Consider the following 23,062-nt stretch of genomic DNA (forward strand, 5'->3'; position numbering starts at 1 on the left):
TTAGCTTTCTATTTTTTCCTTCTCCATCTTTCTCTATCACTTCTTATATAATAAGCTATCTTTAACCATCACTAGTCTTTACATCTACTTTCTCCATATGTCTTCCTCTCTTTTCACCTTTCTGTTCTGTCTCCCAATGTATCACTTGTCAATCAATCTCTTTCTCTGACTCCTTTCTTCCCTTCCATTTATCTTTTTTCCCTGCTATACCATTTGCATATCTTAAGACTGCCCATCTCACTCCCTCTTTGTATTTCCTCTAAATTCTATCCCAATGTTTCTCTTGGCCCAGCCTAACCATCATTGTAGAATGTATTTTGGAAATAGTAGACACTATTACCTACTTTTATTTTTAATTTTCTTATGGCCTTTACCAGGTAGACACAACTAAGCCAGAGGAACACATTCAAGAAGAAGAATGGGGGAAGAGAGAATATTTACCCAAAACTAGTAGCCTGGAGACAAGACTTAGGAAGGTAGAGACGGAAGAACTCCCCCTCTTCGACTGAGCATCAGATAAAAAGAGTAGGACTTGCCATACCCCATCACCAACTCATAATCTGCAAGATCTAGAGAATATATTGGGGGTAACACTATCCCAATCAAATAAGAGAAACACTCAGTGGTTAATTTCTTTAGTAGCCCAGTGTAAGTGATCCTACCGGTGTATGCTACTACTAACATATAGACTTATTCTTCATGCCCTGGTAGAATTATTCACAGACACACTTCCTTTGTATCTTGATTAAATAGTGTAAATTATTTTGTAAAGTAGATATTTCTATACTGCCTTGCTTAGAATACATCTAGGTATTTTGTTTTGTTTTTAATAATGGCACTTCGGCCTACTCTCTGTATATTCCTTCCTAGAGAGGAAGAATTCTCTGAATTATCTAGAAAGTTACCTTTTAGCTCTTAGGAATTTATTAGGAGAAAATTTCCTAGGACAGATTTCACAAGAAGACAATAAGAAAATATGTTGAAAACTTCCTGAGGATTCTTGTCCTTTGAGTCTTCTCAAGTTCCTGGCGCAGTGTCTTGCACATAGTAGACAGCTTATAAATATTTATTGACTGGTTTTAAAACAGCTTTTGAAGCTCCCACGAAAATAGCACAGTGTGCTTGTCCTGTGGGTAAACCATCTGGGATGCTGAACAAGCCACCACACTCTGTAGCTTTACATATTCAACAACATTTGCATTGTAGAATCTCAGGGTAAGAAGGGATCTTAGAGGTAGATTACCTAGGCCAATCAACTAGGTGCTTAAATACACCACCGCCACCACCAGATTTTAATCACACACTGAAAAATTATTAACTTATTCTATATAAAACTGTCTCTTAAGAATTATCCTCATCAAAATAAAACTACATTGTTATGTTTCATTACTATTTTCCAAATGATTTTTAAAATCTAGATATGAATACTTTCACTGTAAAATACTCATTCACTTCAGTATTTCATCAAAATGCATGAATCATATATTTCTTTTGGCAGATATATCAATGGATCTTCATCTACGAGGTACCACAGCTTTATCATCTGAGACCTCTGTAATATAAAATGTAAAAGCACAGGGGGACAAAAATATCTACTGAATTTGAGAGACATCCCTGTAGAAAACGACTCTTCCTCTTACCACCATAGGTATTCTTCCATAAACCTGGATACCAGGGCTAAGTTCCTTACAATAAAAAACTTATTCTGTGTGCCCTTGCTGAGTTATTCATTAAGCTTCTAAGGTCAGCTCTAAGATGAAGGTGCATACAGAGGGGATGGCAGACTCTGAAAGTGATCCCCTCTTGCCTCTAGTGCCGCCATCCCACCACCGTGGCCCTATTTCTATGATGAGTTCCTATGTTTAGTGGTCATCACCTGCTGATTCTAAAATAGCTGGATATATCCTAGTGATGACTCCAGTTGATAAATTAAAGAAGAAGAAAATAATATCTGAGGATGACAAACAAAGGAAGTAATCCAGCAAAGCTAACACACACTTGCCTTATAAGCTTTTCTGTCTCACAGCCTATAATAGATTTCTCTAAGGGGTGGCTGGGCATTGATCCAGTTAGCTGAAGGAAGTCCTTTATTTTTTCACTTTGAGCAAGAAGCAAAATAGGATGATGAAATATAGGGTCAAACCATCTCTGAAAACTCAGCCTAGTAGCCCTTATCACAGAGATTCTTCCCTGAACATGATTTATTTTAGTCACTCATATCAGAGTCTTAAATTTATACATCTTTAAAGAAAATTCACAAGACATGCCATGTGAGTTACTTTTATCATTTGTTTTGACATGACTCTGCCCTCACTTAACCTAGTCTCCTTTGGTCGTGACCTGAAGGACCCTAAAGAAGATTCATCTTGTCTTCAGGAAACGAAACTTTATTTCTAAAAGCCAAAAAGGGAACCAGAAATGTAGGACTTGAAGTCAACAGCTCTGTCCTTCCTTCACAAAACCTCAAAGGTTTCACTGTGACTCAGACCAAGTACACAACTAAAACTCAGAAGAAAACTGCACTTGATAGGAAAGAGGTAATCACCATTTAATAATGGGTTATAGCTATTGGTTTTGTCCACCTGTTCTTCCATGCCTCTGCACCTCATCCCTAACCCAGTAACATCAGCCACTGGATCTTTTTCTCTCCCTTTGAATTCATAGCCAATAAACAGGATTCAGCTGGTAACAAACAGAATACCATGCTGAAAGAGCAGAATTCTTCAAATAAAGGAGCAAAGAGGAAACTAAGCTGTAATTCAACACAGATGTAACTGTGAAATAGATGAAGCTGCCCTCAATGCCCCATCACCTTCCCAGTCAAGGTCCTCTGCTATCACAGTGCCCCATTTCATCTCCCTGAGGACACAGCATCTGCACCCTCCATTTCTGTGCTTTGTCAAAATGGGACAGTAGGGGCTTCCCTGGTGGCGCAGTGGTTGAGAGTCCGCCTGCCGATGCAGGGGACGCGGGTTCGTTCCCCGGTCCGGGAGGATCCCACATGCCGCGGAGGAGCTGGGCCCGTGAGCCATGGCCGCTGAGCCTGTGCGTCCGGAGCCTGTGCTCCTCAACGGGAAAGGCCACAACAGTGAGAGGCCCGTGTACCACAAAAAAAAAAGACAGTAGTTTCCTCTGTACTTATCCAAATAACCATGCCTCATTCTTCTCTGCGCTGTTTACAGCAGGTATTTGCTATGGTTAACCTGGCAAAAATATTCCTTCTCAAGTGTTGGTTAATATGTGGTCCTCCCAAATCATCCACCATGCCCTTAAAGAGTGAGTCTAATCACAGCACGCTACATCAAAGTTTCTCGAGCATTAATGTGCACATGAATCTTATTAAAATGCAGGCTTTGGTTCTGTGATCTGGAGTGGGGCCTGTATTTCTGTATAATGAACATGCTCCCAGATGATGCTGAATCAGCCAGTTGGTAGATCAAAGTTGGAATGGTGAAGTGCTAGGCTATTTCCTGTAAGTAAGGGGTAACTGCACACTCACCAGAGAAGGAACACAAAGGTCTCAACCACTGAAAAAAACTGAATATCACCAATTTGAGGGGATTTATATAAATGAAGCATGTAAATGACAGGTTCAATACACAACACAAAGAAAGAGGGGCAGGCCAATCCTCTCTCTATTCCTACATGTATGTTATGCTTCCTCCTGTCTCTTTGCCTGGCTCATGTAGTTCTAGAAAGTTCTACTTCCATCCATGAAGGCCCTATTCCGTTAATATCTCCTCCAAGATTACCCTAGCCCTAAGCTCCCCAACTTCCATGAAGGCTCACAGCACATCGTTCTTTATATTTAATCACTCACTGTCTTATATCATGTGCTGATTTTTTCCTGTGTTAGTTCTACCTACAGAAGAGGGAAGAAAACTCCTAAAAAGGGAGGCTCAGTTCTTATTCATCTCATGTAACTATCACAGTAACTGGCATTGTGCTGAGAACAGAGTAGATGCTAAATAAATGTCACTTTTTCTTTAAATACATTTTGCAAATGGACAGAAATTTAGAATTTCCCAAATTTTAATATAATTGATTAAAAATAAAAATTAATAACAATATTTTTCTAGTTACCGAAATACATACTCATTGTAGAATATTTGGCAAGTAATAAAAAGTAAAAGATAAACAAATAAAAATAACACATAATCCCACTAGCCAATGTTAATACTTTGGTCTATTTTCTCTTTTATGTGTATAAGGGAGGGAGGGTCTTGAAGTAATTATTTTATGAAATAGCCTACATTTCCCTCTTCACGTTATATAAGCAATTTCCATATAATTAAAAATACTTAAAGCTTCATGTTTGTTGTCTGTAAAATATTCTCAAGTATATACTATATTATCATTCCCTTCAATGATGGACTTAAAGTCTCTTATGAATTTTCACTATAATAAATAATGTTATGATAAATATCTTTATTCCTCTTTGTCCATACTTCTGATTACTTCCTCAGAAGTGGAATTACTGGAGCAAATGGTCTGAAAAATGTATTTTAGACAGGATAACATTGAATGAGATCATCGGCTTTGGAGCCTCACAGTCTGGATCCAATTATCAGTTCTCCATATACTATTTGTCAAACCTTAATAAGATTACTTTAACTCTTTGTATCTTAGTTTCATGTTTTGTAAAATGAAGACAATGATTATTTCACAGGACACTTATGAGGACTAAATGAAACGTGTTAAAATGCATATGTATTGTATTTCATAAATCAGCCACTAGGTGGAGATGGAGGTTTATAATTCTAAAGTCGTGGTTCTAAAGCAATTCCCAGGCAGCAGCAGCAGCACCGGGGACTTTTTTTTGACGTGCAATTTCTCCTGTGGCATCCCAGAACTACTTAATCAGCATCTCTGAGGGTGGGGCTCAGCAATCTGTTTCAATGAGTCCTCCAGGTGAGTCTCACACACATTAAAGTTTGAGAATCACTGATCTAATATGTGTTCACATTTTTCTCTGATTTGTTGCCTGAGCAAAGAGCCAAAAGACAACACATAACATCAACTGTAATTTACAGAAGGTTACTAAAAGCTATAAAAGCTGTGTTAAGTGTGTTAAGCATACATTATGGCATGTATGCTTACTTTTATAAGATAGTTATTTCATGAGATATTTTATGAGATAGTTATTTTTACTCATTTTTCAACCTTACATTGAATAAACTTGCCCTTGGTGACTTGTTAGTCTCTAAGCAGAGTATTCCAAGCTAGGCCATGGATTTAACCACTATACACACTGCCACCCCAAAGCTTGTCTTAGTATCTTTGCCACACTCAGTCATCATTGGTTGGGAACAGCCCATGGACCTCACACAAAGACAAAGGAAAGGTTCCTTTCACAGCTGCTTCATCTGCACTGACTTCTCATGTATCCCTGCTAAATTGTCCACTTAAATGTATGAATGAAACTAACAGGAAGGCTTTAATCACTCTTCAGTAACTCATTTAAGAGTCACCTGCTACTCTGGATTTATACTGAATGAGTTAATGCTTAATAAAGCACTTAGACTAACACCTAGCACTTAGTATAAGTGCTAAGTTATTATCAATATGATAATTCTAGAGTTTAACTGAACCTCTGAAAGAAGGAAGACCCGCAGGACTTTAAGTTTGCAGTCCTCTTCCAGCTGGCATTTAATGAGGCAATAATACTGGCATAGGGCTCTCTCCTACGAGAATTTGCAACATGGTACCAAAAACTTTTTTTATTGGGTATGCAGAGAAACTAAGGCAAATATGGGAATACAGCAGAGGAGCCTCTTCAGAAACAGTCTCCCCCTAAAAGTTCTCATCACAAGGGAAAAAAAATTTGTACCTATATGAGGTGATGGACGTTAACGAAACTTATTGTGGCAACAATTTCACAATAGATAAGCATGTGAAGTCATTCTGCTGTACACCTTAAAACTTATACAAAGTTGTATGTCAGTTATATCTCAATAAAACTGGGGGAGAAGTCTCCCATAAATACTCAGAACACTTCGAAACCTATTTCTTTGCTTTACGTGACTCTGCCAAGTGACTGTGATTATGCATATGTCTTGTTTCCTCAACTAAGCTGTACTCATATTCATTCATTCAACAAATATTTATTGAGCTTCTCTACGTGCCAGACACCCTTCCCAGTGCTGGGGATACATCAATGGGCAAAATAAAAATGGCTGTGCTTGTGGCACTTATGCATTGTTGTAGAGGAGACACCATAAACATAATATATAAGTAAAATGATATAGTCTGCTAGAGGGTGATAAGTACATGGGGGTGGAATAAACCAAGACAGGGAACAGGATTTGCAATTTTTTTTAAGTAGTCAGGGTGAGCTTCATGGTGAAGATTGTTACCGAACTGAACTGGGATCCAACTGAGCAGAGGTCTAGGAAGTGAGTGGCACTATCTTGAGGGCACTTATCACAGATTAATCACCAAAAATCTAGCAGAGTTCCTTGCATGTGGTAAATATTCAATAACTGTTTACTGATTAAATAAAGTTCAAATTCTTGGCTAAAACCACATACCAGATTGAAGATTGGTCAAGAATGATTTGCCTTTAGCATGTCAAAACTATGATTCCTACTGAAGTACCAGAGTGTCGGAGCCTTATCCCTAAAAAAAAAAAAAAAACACTGAACAATCAGTATGAACACAGTGGAAGTTATTAAAAATGACTATTACCATTTGAAAAAAAAGAAAACAGAACAATGTTTCTTCAAGAAACTGATTTTACTAATCAGCTTCTCATTACTTTAAATGCAGGGTCAGCATTTACTTTCCACAGTAGTCTTAGATATGTATGCCAATTGGCCTTGACTTTCTGCCATAAGAAGTTTTATGTGCCATGAGAAACACTATTTCTCAGGATGGACCTGGCCTTTTTATTTAATTTTAGGTATAAAATGACAAAGCTACCTCAAATATTACAGGTTTGAATTCAGTGATTAATGCATAATTATACTTACAAACTGTTCCTCAGTAATAAATGATATTTTTGTTTATTTATTTATTTATTTTTGGCTGCACTGGGTCTTCGTTGCTGTGACGGGCTTTCTCTGGTTGCAGCGCGCGAGCTTCTCATTGCAGTGGCTTCTCTTGTTGCAGGGTGGTGCTCTAGGCGCCTGGGCTTCAGGAGTTGTGGCATGTGGGCTCAGTAGTTGTGGCTCACAGGCTCTAGAGTGCAGGCCCAGTAGTTGTGGCACACAGGCTTAGTTGCTATGCGGACTGTGGGATCTTCCTGGACCAGGGCATGAACCTGTGTCACCTGCATTGGCAGGCAGATTCTTAACAACTGCACCACCAGGGAAGTCCCATAAATGATATTTTAACTTACATACAGCGAAGTTAACACAAGCAAACTTTTTTCCAGTAAATTATTTCACACAGGTATATGCTTATGAATCTATTTAATTGTTCAAACTGTGCTGGAGAATACATATTTTGGAATACATAATTTGTTAGATTCAGTTATAACAGAGGTGATTTCTAATGGGAATTTCTCACACTATCCTGATTATCAAAAAAATTTTATTAAAAAATCCATATCATTTGCTCCCAAATCTGTTATATCAAAATATATTTTTCAATTATATGCTTAATTATGTCACTTTCAGCTAATTGGTTTCATAAATATTAGAGATCCATTTTAAATTATTTTATGAATATTTCCAAAACATATTTTCCAATTATTATTTTTCTAATGAAGACAAACAATTGACCTATATATACATATAAATTTTCTCTGCACAGTGATACTTTTTTTGAAGAGAATAGTGTGGAATGCGCAAAAGCTTGGGCTCTCCAGGGCAAAGCCAAAAAAAAAAAAAGGCAAAATTTAATTATGTCTCCTTATTTTTACTCTTTTGAGTTTTATTTTCTCCCCTTGTTTATTTTTTTAAATGCTAGATATTTACCTTAAAAAATAACAATGCTACTATTTCAGTTATTTTCCCGGGGGCAGGGGGGTGGGGGGGAGTGGGGTAGTTAGTTTTATATTATCCCCCCAAAAAAATCATGGTTTCACATTCACTGGTAGTAAATATATTAACTACCTGGAATCAAAATGGAGAGCCTCTCAAGATAAGGAGTTGTGCAGTCAGCAATGACTTAAATTAGTCAGGATAGCAGGAATCCGGGGTCAAAGCTGTTTCCACCATTTTGGTCTTACCACTATAGGTAAGTGGGACTCTGTTTGTATAGCACTTGTTTCTGTCATAAGTGTAACAAGTCTCAATGTCTTCATCACAGATATTGCTCTGGGTGGCAGTAACTACTTGATTATCCAGCTCCACTTCTGTAGGATCACATTTTTTACAGCTGAAAAACAAACAGATGCATTAGACAACCCCCATCAAATGTTGTCTCAGAATCTGAGTAACTATCCATTTCTATCCAAAATCAATTAGTTCTGACAAAGGGTGACTCCTTTCAGACTTCAACGTCTCTATTATACAGAATTATTTACGTAATTTTTCAACCTTCAGTTGAAAGGAAGCAATATAATTAATAATATGATAATATGATTGTGAGGTAGTAGGAGTAAATGAGTTATTTATAGTAACAAAGAAGGGTTTGTTCTTTAATTTTTTATGTTGGATTCTATAGTTTCCAAAGAAACACCTGCATGTTAATGTGTCTGATTATTGAACTATAAAGACTAATTGGTCCTTCGTACTAATGGCAATAATTTCATCTTTAGAATAAATTTACAGCTAACTTTTATCTGTGATAAAGTTTTATGAATTTATGATACCTAATGATTAACACAGGAATTAATGTATTCAAAGTTCAAATTATATTGGTAAATGTTTATACCCCAATTTGTTTTCAAAAACATTCTTACTAACAATTTAATAAAAGTTATTGACTTCAATATCTATATTAGTATGAAGGAAAATCTCTTACAGGTCGGACAAATGGTACACAAATTTGGTTCTCAGGGGTGAGGTAGGATCAGAGATATTCTCCCTGCTGTTCAGAGGAACACTAAAAAAAAAAAGAAAGAAAGAAAACAAAGAAGAATAATGAAATTACCAGATACTGCTATTTTTGGTAATAGGTATATTGCTAGGACAGTACTTACTATTTCATTCGGACATTTAGCACTCTATAAACACTCTTTAGTAATACTATTACTCAGATTTCACAGTAATTGTTACATTTTAAACACTGTCATTCAAAATAAACCTCACAACAACTCCTCTGTCAACTATCTTTGATTGCTTGGCAAATCCCTGCTTTTCCTTTCAAAATAAGCTCAAGTTTTACCTTCTCTGTGATTTTTACCTTGATCCCATCCCCACCCCTCAATAAACTCCTTCCTCTGTAGTCTCATTAAAGTTTCATATATCTTATTATAACAAATGCCATATTACAGTTGCTTACCTACACAGTAGTTGCTTCTAGATTCTATAAATTCCTTGAAGCAAAAACGTTTGCACATTCCCAGTGCCTTGCTACATGTGTGGCATGTAGAATATGTTCAATATTTATGGAATGAATGGACAGATACTAATATCCAAATTTTAGAAATGCAGTAATTATAAATCAAAGAGGTTGGTGACCTACCCAAGGTCACACAACTACTAAGTAGTAAAGCTGGAACTGGAATCCAGACCTCTTGATTTGGAGATATTCCATGAAAAATTACACATCAACTAGTTCAGGTGATTTCATTAAATTTTACAGTTTTTCATCTATGTCACCACTCCTCATCATATGCATCCCTCCCTACCAAAAAATACAAAAAACAAACCAAAAAAAACCCCTCATGTTTCCTAACTCAGTATTTAGCAATATTATCCACATAGATATCCAAGCCAAAAACCTGGATACCACCCTCAGTCTTCCCTCTCTGTCATGACCTATATCTAATCCATCTCACAGTTCAACTGATTCTGATTCTTTGCATTTGTGAACTCCAGCTACTTGATCAGGACACCACCATTTCTCTCCTAGTTTGCAGCAATACTCTCCTTCAGTCTTGACCCCTCCAATGTATTAACCACATTATTGTCAAAATAGTCTTTTTAAAATACAAGCCTAATTTCCTTCTCTGCTTAAAACCTACACTGTCTCCCCCTAGAAAACAGGGTATCATTAAGATGGCACAGAAGACATTACATGAAATACCTCTAACTCTCCAGCCTTCTCTCTCACCACACCACCGTCTTTATAACGTGTGCCAGCTGTAAACAGCTGTTTGCAATTGCACAAACTAACCACGATTTTCTCATCTCCAAGTCTTAACAGTGACAAAAACAATAACAGTTCTAACATTTACTGAGCACTTACAGTGTGCCTGGTACTATGATAAACATGTTAACATGATGATCTCATATAATCCTCACAGCAACCCTGTTTCCTTTTCCTGGCATGATCTGCTTCACCCATCAACCCTGCAACACATTTACCTAGCTAACTCCAGTTCAGTCAGCTAACAGCCATCATCCACTTCTACCACTTACTCCAAATACCCTCTCCTGCCTCCCCCTGCCACTCTCCCACCTCCCCCAAGGACTGGACTGGGTGCCCCCACTTTGTGCTCCTATAACATCCTATGCCTATTCTTGTCATAGCATTTACAATACTGTATTGAAATTGCCTTTTCAATTATTTAAAGTTCCCTACTAGACTGTAAATTCTTTGATGGCATGGACTGTGTTTTATGTAAATTATTTTATCCCCAGCTCCAATCCTCAGTGGCTTTCAGAAGCACTCAGTAAATGTTTGCCAAATGAATGGATGAATGATCAACTCTTTATTACACTGTAAAATCTCTAGTAGTATTTAAAAATGCTTTAAATAATGAGAAAAATAAGGGAATAAACATGTATGAGTGTTTCACCATGGGCCAAACACTGTTCTACGTGCTTTTATACATTACTATATTTAATCCTCACAACCTTAGGAAGTATATGTGTATATATACATACCTATATGATTATTCCTTTTTTTCAGTTTAGGAAACAGGCTCAAATTAGTTAAGTAACTTGCCCAAAGTCACCTCATTAGTAAGTGATGGAGTTGGGAATAATGCCATAATGACACAGCAATGATAATAAAACTTTCAGAAATAAGATTAGGGAAGCATCAATACACATCAGGGAAGTGGCATGAAGTAACTGAATTGCCTGATTTCAATAAATAATATATCATAAAAAGAATCATGTAATAGAAGAAAAAGATAAATTAGAAAATCCTGGTGTGCCATTTTAAATCTGTCCCCTGGAGATTTAAACATAAGATAGACACTCCTCTTCAACATGGTTTAAGTGCCAGTGTCATGGATGCCATCTCCTCAAGTTACATGCTTCTCCAATTGTTCTATCCTTAACAGGGAGCTATGTGGTATAGACTCTGTGGTCAGAGAAAATCTGCTAGAGGAAGAGATGTCCAAGCTAAGACATGCAGGGTGAGGAGTTAACCAGGCTAAGAGGGGTGAGAGAAAGAGTTCTTCAAGCAGAGGAACTAGGTTATGCAAAAACGGGAGGAAGAGAGCACTGTGAGTGTGAGAAAATAAAGGTACTGCAATGTACTGGCTTTTCAAACATGAGGTGAAAAAAAAACTGGCAATGGAAGAGCTTGAGAGTTGTGCCGAGCGTTATAGGTTAGGCTGAGACATTCGTAATTTATCCTAGTAACAACATTACGGGAACCAGCAAAGGGATTTTAAGAAGGATAGTGACATAATGATAACTGGCACATAGGTTAGGTGAATAAATAACAGCAAATATGTTTTGAAAATGTGCCAGGAACTATACAGTCTTTAAAAGGAATAGATCTTCTCAATTTATCTTTACAATAACCCTATGAGATACATATTATTTTCCTATTAGTAAAGATGAGAAAGTTGAAGTTTAGATTGGTTCAGTAACTAGCATCCCAGAGCACATAGCTATTTAGTGACAGCCAGAACTCTGAACAAATTCTTAAGCATATTATACTTCTCCCATTGATTAAATGGGATCGAATGCTATGTTCTGTTTCAATAAGAGGTATTTGATTTGGGGGGGAGGCTATTCAAGGTAGAAGTAGTTCACAAGGAAGACATTAATGACTAGATCCAATAGGAATCTCAGTTCTTAAGTATTATTAGCATTTTTGCTGTTGAATAAGACTCATAGCTTATGACAGACTATGTGTGATATGAAATAAATATCTGAAGTCCAATATACAAGTGTAGACGAAATTAATTTAGTCAATTTGATTAGTCTACCTTACTTTTATGGAGACCGGCAGTTGAGTACAAAGTGAAATACTCTGTGGTCCATATATGGTACAAAACAAGCCTTTTAATGTTATCTCAAGTTTCACTTTGAACTGATCAAGGGCAACTAAAAGTTCTGATTCAAATTGAAATAACTCTGTATAAACAGGGCATGTTGATGACTAGATGCGACCTTCGGTTATTATTTGATCTAGCTGACTGGTTTTAGGTTGCCTGGAAACCTTTGTTCCTGCTCCCAACTTCTACATAATTGGCTCAAGTCCATTAACCAGATTCAACTAATGTAAGGTGCTACACACCAAAAAGAGGAGCAAAGATATAGGTATCACATGCAAACAATTGCTAATATCAGAAAGTATCTCTGCTCACAATATGAAAAAATGAAACATGAAATACCACATACATAATTCTGATGTTTCTCTCCACAATGTCTTGACTAGGATCTTCAGCAGAAGGGATGATCCTGGAAGTAATCCGGGCACACTTACATTTGTTGTCAACAAGAACAGTCCTTTCATCTTCATCTTGGGCTTGAAAGATAAACATATTAAGAAGAAAGGTAAATGAAAGTCTGTTTTTATACTTTCTATCGAGTTAATTTATGCCCTTCCCCCCAGCAGAAAACTTAAGTTTTATGGTTGATCAGTTTCGGCTTTCTCCATTTGTTCTTTTTCCTAATCTAAAATAGCTAAGTGGAATCTCACAGCGTAGTGAAGAAAAACCAAATGAACTCCAAAAGGAATTTTCTCTCCTTCCCTTGGACCAGTCCATGGTCTTTCTAACCTGACTGAAAGAATTCTGGTTTTAATCTAATGCTATGAATACAGGCACAACCCTCTGAATGATGTGGCTCTGTAAAAGTCAGTGCCAAATGCCAAAATGAGAAAGAAAACAAAAATCTAAACTGGATTTCTCTCAGACCAGAGCAATTAATTCAAAAGTGAACAAAAAGTAACATTAGCCTTTCTAACAAGCCCAGTTTTAAGTGTCACGTCCTTCCTGAACTCCCAGTTATATTTTCTTTTTTCCTTAGATTGCATTAGAACTAAGAACATGCATATTTTCCCAAAGATAACCTTATTTTGTAACACTTTAAATATTCTCCACTAAAAGTTTCCTAAACTTAAATATATTCTTCTTTTTCATAATAACATTCAGGTTATCATAGTATAATAATTTAATACAATAAAATAATAAGTGCTATATTTATTAATATTTCTTATAAGAATTATTTTTAAAGATACAATATATATAGACATAAGGTGCTATAAATTTGTTAAAACAATTTAGAATATATTGTGAGGTACAAGTTCTATTTAATATAATATGCATGTGTACAGAAAAAAAAAAATAAATGAATGAGTGAATACACAGATGACTATTAAAGCCTTAACTCTGAATGTCAACATTGTCTAATCTGAATATTATACACAGATGACTATTTAAGCCTTAACTCTGAATGTCAACATTTACTGTCTAATCTGAATACTAGACAGTGAGGTCTGGTAAGTGCCGCAAAGAATTAACAAAGAAAATTTCTTATTATCTGGACTTAGATCAGTTAACAGATACCTGAAGAGTTAATAATAAATAGCTTTACTGGTGACGAGGAGACTAATAATCCCATTAATAAATATAAGGAACACAGAAGAAAAAGCAAGATAACCTTATTTTGTAACACTTTAAATATTCTCCACTAAAAGTTTCCTAAACTTAAATATATTCTTCTTTTTCATAATAACATTCAGGTTATCATAGTATAATAATTTAATACAATAAAATAATAAGTGCTATATTTATTAATATTTCTTATATTTCTTATATTTCTTGCTTTCCTTTCCTTGGAAAGGAAAATAGTGAATTAAGTTCCAGAATATATAAAAAAAGTTCTACATTTTTCTGAAATGATTTTAGTCTTACAGAAAATTTGCAAAAATAGTACAGAAAGTTCTCATATATCCTTCACCTAATTTCCCCTAATATTTACAACTTACATAACCATAGTACAGTTATAAAAATGAGTAAAGTACCATTGATATAATACTATAAACTAAACTACAGACCTAATTCAGATTTGACCAGTTTTTCCACTATTCTTTTCCTGTCCAAGGATCCAATCTGGGATCCCACATTGGATTTATTTGTTGTGTCTCCTTAGTATATATGTATGTACTATAATCTGTGACAGTTCCTCAGTCTTTCCTTGTCTTGTAAAAATTTTTAATAAAAAAAGAGAAGATGCTTATAATATATGTAGTGGGGGGAAAACAGTGTCATTCCATCTCTCTTAAAATACATAAGAACCTGAGTAAAAAAAACATTGTTTTTTCTTTAAAAAGTTGAAAAATTATTGTAAAAAATTAAAACAATGTAAAAGACATAAATAAAAAGTGACAACCCACTCCCTCCCAAAAAATAGCTTTATTTCAGTGTTAATTAAACAATAATAATGATGCTAAATATCTTTTTTATTCCTATAATTTTAGCTAAGTGACCTTTAAAATTTCCTTCCATCAAGCCTCAATTAAAAAAACAAAGACTTAGCACACAAATTCAAGTTATAAAGGTTAAATGATAAGGATAGATATAACTGTAACTGGAAATCTAATTATTCTGGTGACGATCCCAGAGCAGAAAGGAGCTAACTGCAGTATTTCAGTCTTAATGATAACAGTCATTACAAAACATTTTAAGACCATTGTTATTGTACTTATAATTGTTTTGAAGTACTTTATAATGTATTATTATGCCATTATTCATAAGTTCTTAATAAATCTTCTGATTAAAGTCTGTATGGTATTGGAGAAAAATCATTACGAAGCAATTTAAGACAATGATATAATTCTTCTTAATTTTTTGAAAAGAGTAACATGACTTAAATGGTGTCCTTTCCCTCCTCCTGTATTCATGACTCTTAAATGTTTTCTCTCAATAAAATAGAAATGAGCATGTAATGCCTGACCAAAAAATACAGATTGAGTCAAGTAGTGACTTGACCATTAAGTCTTAAATAGAAAATATCTGTATTTTAGTTATGGCATATATTTTCTTGCCAGAAACCTTGGAAAAAACCATCATTACTGTTACTACATAAAAATACTAGGTAGCCTAATATACCTACCAGAAAAATGTACAAATACTTTCAATTCACCAAAACTTGTAAGATTCTAACATTCTGTTTCATCAACAAGCAGTATTTTTCCTAATAAACCTGTTATTGTAGACTATGCCTTACTTTATTCCAAGAGCACCTGAAAGATAGTAGGTGCTCAATAAATATTTGTTAAATTTAGTTCAATTCAAACAAGTAAGAAAATAGACAATACATACTAGATATGAACGTTATAAGTTTACTAAAAGGTGATTCTCTTATACAGGAAGAATAGGATAGTAGTTAGGAGTGTGGACTATAGTGTCTGATGGCCTGGGTTCTACCTATCACATGCTTGTTGTATGACCTTAGGCAAGTTACTTCATCTCTCTAAATTTCAATGGGCTCAACTATATGTCAGAAACAATAATAGTACCTACCCTCAAATGGTTATTGTGAGAATTAAAGTTAGCATAATGCCTAGAATATAGTATATACTCAATAAATTATTGCTCTTTTATACATATATAGCTATATATATGTTTCACATGTTTATAGGTATATAAATGTTATAAACATATGTATTTATATATATGTATAGGTACATATACATGGTTTACTACTAATATCTTTGTTTTAAATATTATTAAATTCATTATTCTTAATGCTAAGTTAGTATATGTAAAATCACTGCTCTTAATTACATCATATTCTGTCTTGAAATAAGAATGAGATCAAAAAAAAAAAGAAGAAACTCAGTAAGTCTTAGAACAAACCAGCCAAATTATATCACTTCTAATTCATATGCCCTTCTAGATGAAAATTATTAAACACTGTACTTCTATATTCAGAAAATAATCCATTTTCTATAATAGTTTGAAAAGTTAATAAACAAAATAACTGAGGTTCAGCCATCAAGTTATAGGAAACGTGTACAACATTAAACATTGTTAAACGGTCATCATAAATCTGTAGGCTCAGATCCAGGAACATTGTTAGAACGTATTAATACCAAGCTCTCTGGGGAAATAAAATCCCAATGCACTCTATATTGTATTTATAATAATTATTACTTCATTTCTCCAGAATATAAATTTGAGATACTCAAGGAGATTACTGATTTTCAAGATTCAATATGGGTATTCGTGTAAGTATAGCTATCTGTACTTATCCAGAAATATCTACTTTCTTATTCTCTAGGTTGTAGTAGGCAAACAAGAGAAGAGAAAAAAGAATAAAAAGAATTACAATGAGTCTTGTCCATGTAAATATCACTGCTCATACAAAGATTAAGACATGCTAGAAAAAAGTAGCCAGCTAGCTGTCCAACCAAAACACAAATATAAATGTTGAAATCTGAAGAACAGATCTGTGTTCTATTTTTCCTTTTATCTGGGTTCATTCTCAAAATACCACATACCTGTCACAAGAACAGCCGTAACAAAAATGGCCAGGACTCCCCAGAAAAGCAAATAGTTCTTCATCTTGACTTTCTTTTGAAAAACTGGAGCTAAAAAGTCAGGGTTAAGGTGTGTGGTCTATAAGGAGTGTGCAAATGATGGTGCTTCTGCTTTCTTAAAATAACACTCCAGGCAGCTAACAAACTAAAAACAATCACAACTGCGGTTGAAGTCTGAAATTTAAATACTGCACTGGAGGAAATCATGGCTCAGATTTACGTATTTTCTTCCAAAATATCCCCTAAAGCCATGTTTTGGTGCAACGACTTTTTATTTTACATTTATTCTATATAATTAAATCAGAAGACTAATAATAATTTCAAGGCAGTAGTCCATTAAGAATGTTTAAATGGGGATTCTCAACGTTATTACCTAGATAATAAAGTTTTCAAGTCAAACATAATATAGTATTTGTTGTGCCTGGAACAATAAATGAAGAAGAGAGAAGAAGGAGGAAAAAATTAAAGCCCTTTAAGGTTCCAATTGCATTTTATGTCAACTTTTTCTTCTCGTCCTTCATTAACCAAGTTACCAGGTTTAACATACAGATTATAGATTATATATATAATATATACATATTCTCATTACTTTCAGTTATTTTATAAGTTCAAATGTGGAACTGGAATTAGAAACAGGTGGATGCTAGATGTTATCAGTTGCCATGTTTCAATTTGATAGTATTAAAGCAGACCCTGTATTTGCTCACCCAGTTATACCTTTCAGAATTGTAAATCCATGAAATGATGCGTGTTTGAGATGCCTCAACAGAAAACTGAATCACCACAGTATTGCTTATAAATTTTCATTAGCTAGTGTAAAAAACAAACAAAACAAAACAAAAAAACCCCTGAGCTTTTGGATAGGGCATCCCCCTACCTCCTACCCCAACATGCTAGAATGTCTCTTAGGCAGGGTTGGCTACAATTATACATCAAATCTACGTTACTTTTGGTTTTCAGTTCCCTAATTTTTTAAGGATCTCGTAGAATTTTGCGAGTTACTAAAGAAATACTTCAGGACCGTAAGTAGGTAAGTGGATTTCACAGCTGGCAGTAAAAAATGGCAGAATGAAAGCTATTAAAGACTAGCACATAACTGTATTCCTTCAGTCAACACGTACTGAACGTCTAGCAAGGACAAAGTGCCAGGCACTAGAACACAATATTATTGCACTGTCAAACTTTGTTCTCATTTTAATTTATACTTTCATAGGACTTAGAAACTATTTGAGGTTAAGAAAAATACACTGGATTCCCATGAATAATTATATCTTATAGAAAAAGAAACATCTGAAAGCTCATTATTTTAGTGTGTGGTCAGGATGTCAAAACAAAGATCAACCACTTAAGATCTAAATAACTGATGTATTATATCACTCCAAAAAAAAGAGTAATTAGAAGTTAGTTGGATACATTTTTTAAGCCATTATTTCCTTGAAAATAAACTCAAGGGTAGACTGCCTCCCCAACAAGCAAGTTGGATAAATCTCTGGAGACAAATTAAAGCCTCCCCCAAAACTTATTTTTTATAAAAGCCAAGACTGGCATATAATTACTAAGCTAAAGAAAAGCTCTTTATTTGATTTCTATTCTTTCAACCTTATAGTTTTATAATTCTATTATGTAAACCATGCATCTAAAATAAATTATTTTAATAAAAATAGTGTGGACAGTGCCAAGTGGCACTTTTGCTACCAGAAGAGAGTTACCTATACATGCAACATAGGATCAGGACAAGTGTTTTGTCAAGTGTGGTCCCGGGGTCATCTTCCCTAGAGTATTAGTCAAAATATAGATTTCCTGGCTACACCTTATCAGAATTTCTAGAGATGTGACCTTGAAATACGTATTTTTAAAAAGTCTTCCAGTTGATTTTGATGTACACTAAAATTTGAAAATTGGTAGACTAGAAGCCTGTGGGGAGGAGACATAACTAGCAGCATTAACTATGGAAGAGACAGACGCTAATAAAGGTAATTTTTTTAAACAAATGGGCTTACATTGGAAATCACTTAGCTGAGGCTTATATTCACTTCTATTTATGTTTTATAGGTGAATTGTTTCATAATCTTTTTAGTAGGTCTGGTTTAATTTTTAAACCACTTCATCTCTGATTTTGTTCTTCCTACTAAAAAATGTATCCATTCAAGTGAGTTAAATAATTGGGAGCTTAGCCCCATGTTCTAAATTCTTCACCAAAAATGGTTTATTTTTCCACATTTAAACATATGATTCTTACAGTAAGAGTTTCAGTGGTAGACTCATTTGGATAAAAGAGATCTTAAGGTAATTTAGTCTCACCTTCTTTATTCCCACTCAAGTTTTGTTTCAATTTCCTATACAGCAGACAGCCTGAGTTCAGAAAACCATCTGAAATAGGTCGATGCTTCACTTCCTCTGTACATAGCTTATTATATTTAGGATACTCAAATCATGACAAAGACTTGATTCTCTTGAGACACAGACAATACACTTTCCTTGTTTTCTTCCTATCTGACTGATGACTCCTGTTCAGTATTTTGCTGAGTTTTCCTCTGAATATTAAGGTTGATCCTCAGCCTTCTCTTTTCTCTCATCCTCTCCCTGATTTTATCTGATCCCATGGCTTTGAATATAGGACATGCTGTGACTTTCAGATCTATAACTGTAGACTTTACCTTGCCTATCGAGCTGCAAACTCCTGTACCCAACTCTCTATTTGATACAGGTACCTAAAACTTAACCAGGCAAAACAGTACTCTTGATGACAAGCCACCCTCACACTTCCATTCCAATCTCTTTTCATCTTCAGTCTTCCCCATCTCGGTAAATGGTACCTCCATCTACCTGGTTACTCAAGGCAAAATTCTCTTCTTTGATCCCTTTCTGTTCTCCCTCATATTCAATTTACTACCATGTCTTGTTGGTTTTATTTCCAAAATATATCCCAACTTTATGATTCTCTCCATTTTCACTGCTACCCTAGTCCAAGCCTCTGTCTTCTTTCCTAGACTACTATAATAGCCTCAGTAATAAAAAGTGATTTTTTCCTTTGCCCCAGCATTGGCAACTCGGACTCACAGATGACAAACAAGAATGGCTAAGTACCCTAAATTCTAAAGAGAGTTGGATACTTCCTCCAAGACTTAACAAGAAGCAACAGAACTCAACTTACTACCATCACTACCCCACCACTTCCAGGTTCAATCCTCTAGTCTTTAGAGAACTTTGGAGGGAAAAGGGGAATGCTGTCACAGAAGCTGTTGGCCTTTTGGAAATAGCACTGTTTGTGGTAAGAGACTTTCCCCCTTTTACTTTTGAGAGGGGGGCAGGACAAGGTGTTCTTTTCTCCCCAAAGTTAAGTGAGGGAGAGAATCAAGAAAATAAAGAGATCAAGAACCCTGCAAGAAGGGGAAACTGAGAAACAATATATATAATAGTTAATATTGGGCTGGCCAAAAAGTTCGTTCAGGTTTTTGTAAGATGTTATGGAAATGCCCGAACGAACTTTTTGGCCAATCGAATACAAAGGATTCTGAGTCTGACTGCTTGCGTTTACCACCCAATCCACCACTTACTATTTGTGAGACACTAGGCAAACCTTGGTCAAATCATTTAACCTCTATGTTTCAATTCCCCTCTCTATAAAATGGGGATAATAACAATACATATTTCATAGGACTGTTGTGAGGCTTAACATGTATTACTACATAGAAAGAAGTTAAAACAGATCTTGGCATATGCTAAGTGCTAAATAGGTACCAGTGATTATTATCATCATCATAACAATTATCACCAACATTATGTTGGTCATGCCTTGTTGAGTTGCAGATGCAAACTCAACTTGGGGCTATCAGTTGCAATGAAGTTTAAGGAAAACATTCCTGGGAGAGCTTCACATATCCCCTTGGGTTGCAGGCATGTAGAAACATAGAAACTGATATGGGCTCCTGCTATATGACCCTTATAAGGTATGAATGAAAATATCCAACAAATCTGTATTAGTAATCAGAACAGTAGGATACTGGCATGAAAACAGACACATAGACAAATGGAACAGAATTGAGAACCCCAAAATAAATCCACACATATATGGTCAACTAATATTTGACAAGAGAGACAATAATAATCAGTGGAGAAAGGACAGTCTCTTCTGGATATTCACATGCAAAATAATGAAACTGGACCTCTACCTTACACCACTCACAAAAATTAATTTGAAATGGATTAAGGACCTAAACATAAGACCTAAAACCATAAAACTCTTAGAAGAAAACAGATGGGAAAAAACTCCTTGTAATTGGTCTTGACAATAATTTTTGGCTATGACACCAAAAGCACTAGCAAAAAAAGAAAAAAAATCAACAACTGGGACTACATCAAACTAAAAAGGTTCTGCACAGCAAAAGAAACAGCAAAATGAAAGTGCAACTTATGAAATGGGAGGAAATATTCGTAAACCACATATCTGATAAAAGATTAATATATAAAATAAATAAGGAACTCATACAACTAAATAGCAAAAAAAAAATCTGATTTTAAAATGGGCAGAGGATTTGAATAGACATTTCTCCAAAGAAGGCATATAAATCACCAATAAGTACATGAAAAGGTGCTCAACATCACTAATCATCTGGGAAATGCAAATCAAAACCACAATGAGATATAACATCATACTTGTTGAAATGACTTATCAAAAAGACAAAAGACAACAAATACTGGTGAGGATGTGGAGAAAAGGGAAACCTGTTGTACTGTACGTGGCAATGTAAATTGATACAGTGGCTATGGAAAATATGAAGATTTTCAAGTAATTAAAAATAGAACTACTCTACAACCCAGTAAGCCCACTTCTGGGTATATATCCGAAGGAAACTGAATCACTATCTCAAAGAGATATCTACACACCCATGTTCATTGCAGCATTATTCACAATAGCCAAGACGTGGAAATAACCTACGTGTCCACACACAGACAAATAAAGAAAATGTGATATATGTATTAAACTTACACACCATTATATGCCAATTATTTCTCAATAAAGCCAAAAGGAAGAAAAAGAATATATCCAAAGTTTTTCTGACTTGGAGGGGGAGGCAAAGGACACTTGGGAAAAGTGTTAGCTTTATTTGTAATAGCCCAAAACTGGAAGCAACCTAAATGTCTATTAAAAAAACTGGATAGGGCTTCCCTGGTGGCGCAGTGGTTGAGAGTCCGCCTGTCGATGCAGGGAACACAGGTTCGTGCCCCAGTCTGGGAGGACCCCACATGGCACGGAGCGGCTGGGCCCATGAGCCATGGCCGCTGAGCCTGCACATCCACAGCCTGTGCTCTGCAACGCGAGAGGCCACAACAGTGAGAGGCCCGCCTACCGCAAAAAAAAAAAAAACTGGATAAACAAATTGTGGCATATCCATTACTCAGCAATAAAAGTGAATGAACTGTTGCGATACACAACAACGTGGATGAATCTCAAAATAATTGTTCTGTGCGAAAGTAGCCAGAAAAATTATCAAAAAGAGTGCATACTGTATGATCCCATATATTTTGTATATTTAAAATATTTAAATATATTATAAAATATATAATCATATATTTTTAAAGATTCTTTAAAAATATATTTTAATGTATGACTATATTAAATTTTATATTAAGTGTTACATATAAAATACATAATGTTTTAATATAAATAATTCTAGAAAATGCAAACAAATCTATAGTGATAGAAAGCAGATCAGTGATTGCCTGGGAAGGTAGGGACAGGGAGAAAAGGGAGGGAGAGTAGGATTACAAGGGTGCATGAGGAAACTCTTAGGGAGGATGGATATGTTCACTATCTTGATGTAGTTATGAATTCAGGAGTGCACATATAAGTCAAAATTTATCATATTGTATGGTTAAATGTGTACAGTTCATTGTATATCAATTACGTCTCAATAAAGCTGTTAAAAACATTCACATCTTCAGAATTCATTTTTTAAGCATGATGTTAGGTTTTCCTTGAATGTCCTTTATCAAGTTGAGTAAGTTCCCTTCTGTTCCCAGTTTGCTGAGAGTTTCTTTTTTTTAATCAGTAATGGATATTGTATTTTTTCAAATGCTTTTTCTCTGTCTACTGGATGACCATATGATTTTCCTTTTTTAGTTTGTTAATATGGTAAATTACATTGATTTTAAACGTTAAACTAACCTTGCATTCCTGGGATAAACCCCACTTAATCATGATGTAATATCCTTCTTATAAATTGATAGATTCAACTTACTAAAATTTTGCTTAGAATTTCTCCATATATGTTCA

At 35.1% G+C, this 23,062-nt stretch overlaps 1 protein-coding gene across 2 annotated transcripts in view; it reads right to left on the reverse strand.

The window, feature by feature from the left end:
* Positions 1–7,395: 7,395 nt before the first annotated feature.
* Positions 7,396–23,062, reverse strand: part of JCHAIN (joining chain of multimeric IgA and IgM) — a 35,227-nt gene continuing 19,560 nt past the window's right edge. Inside the window, exons 1-4 of one of the 2 annotated variants that reach the window (XM_032632038.1) lie at positions 16,747–16,966; positions 12,639–12,765; positions 8,911–8,991; positions 7,396–8,322 (exon numbers count right to left, since the gene is read on the reverse strand). In XM_032632038.1, the coding sequence (XP_032487929.1) occupies positions 8,118–8,322; positions 8,911–8,991; positions 12,639–12,765; positions 16,747–16,810 (477 nt within the window). In that variant the 5' untranslated portion in view covers positions 16,811–16,966 and the 3' untranslated portion in view covers positions 7,396–8,117. Of the gene's footprint in view, positions 8,323–8,910; positions 8,992–12,638; positions 12,766–16,746; positions 16,967–23,062 lie in introns of those variants that run through there. The other variant, XM_032632039.1, reaches the window with a different exon arrangement.

Source organism: Phocoena sinus, chromosome 5 (genome assembly GCF_008692025.1).
Source record: "Phocoena sinus isolate mPhoSin1 chromosome 5, mPhoSin1.pri, whole genome shotgun sequence".
In the NCBI taxonomy this organism is placed as follows: Eukaryota; Metazoa; Chordata; class Mammalia; order Artiodactyla; family Phocoenidae; genus Phocoena; species Phocoena sinus.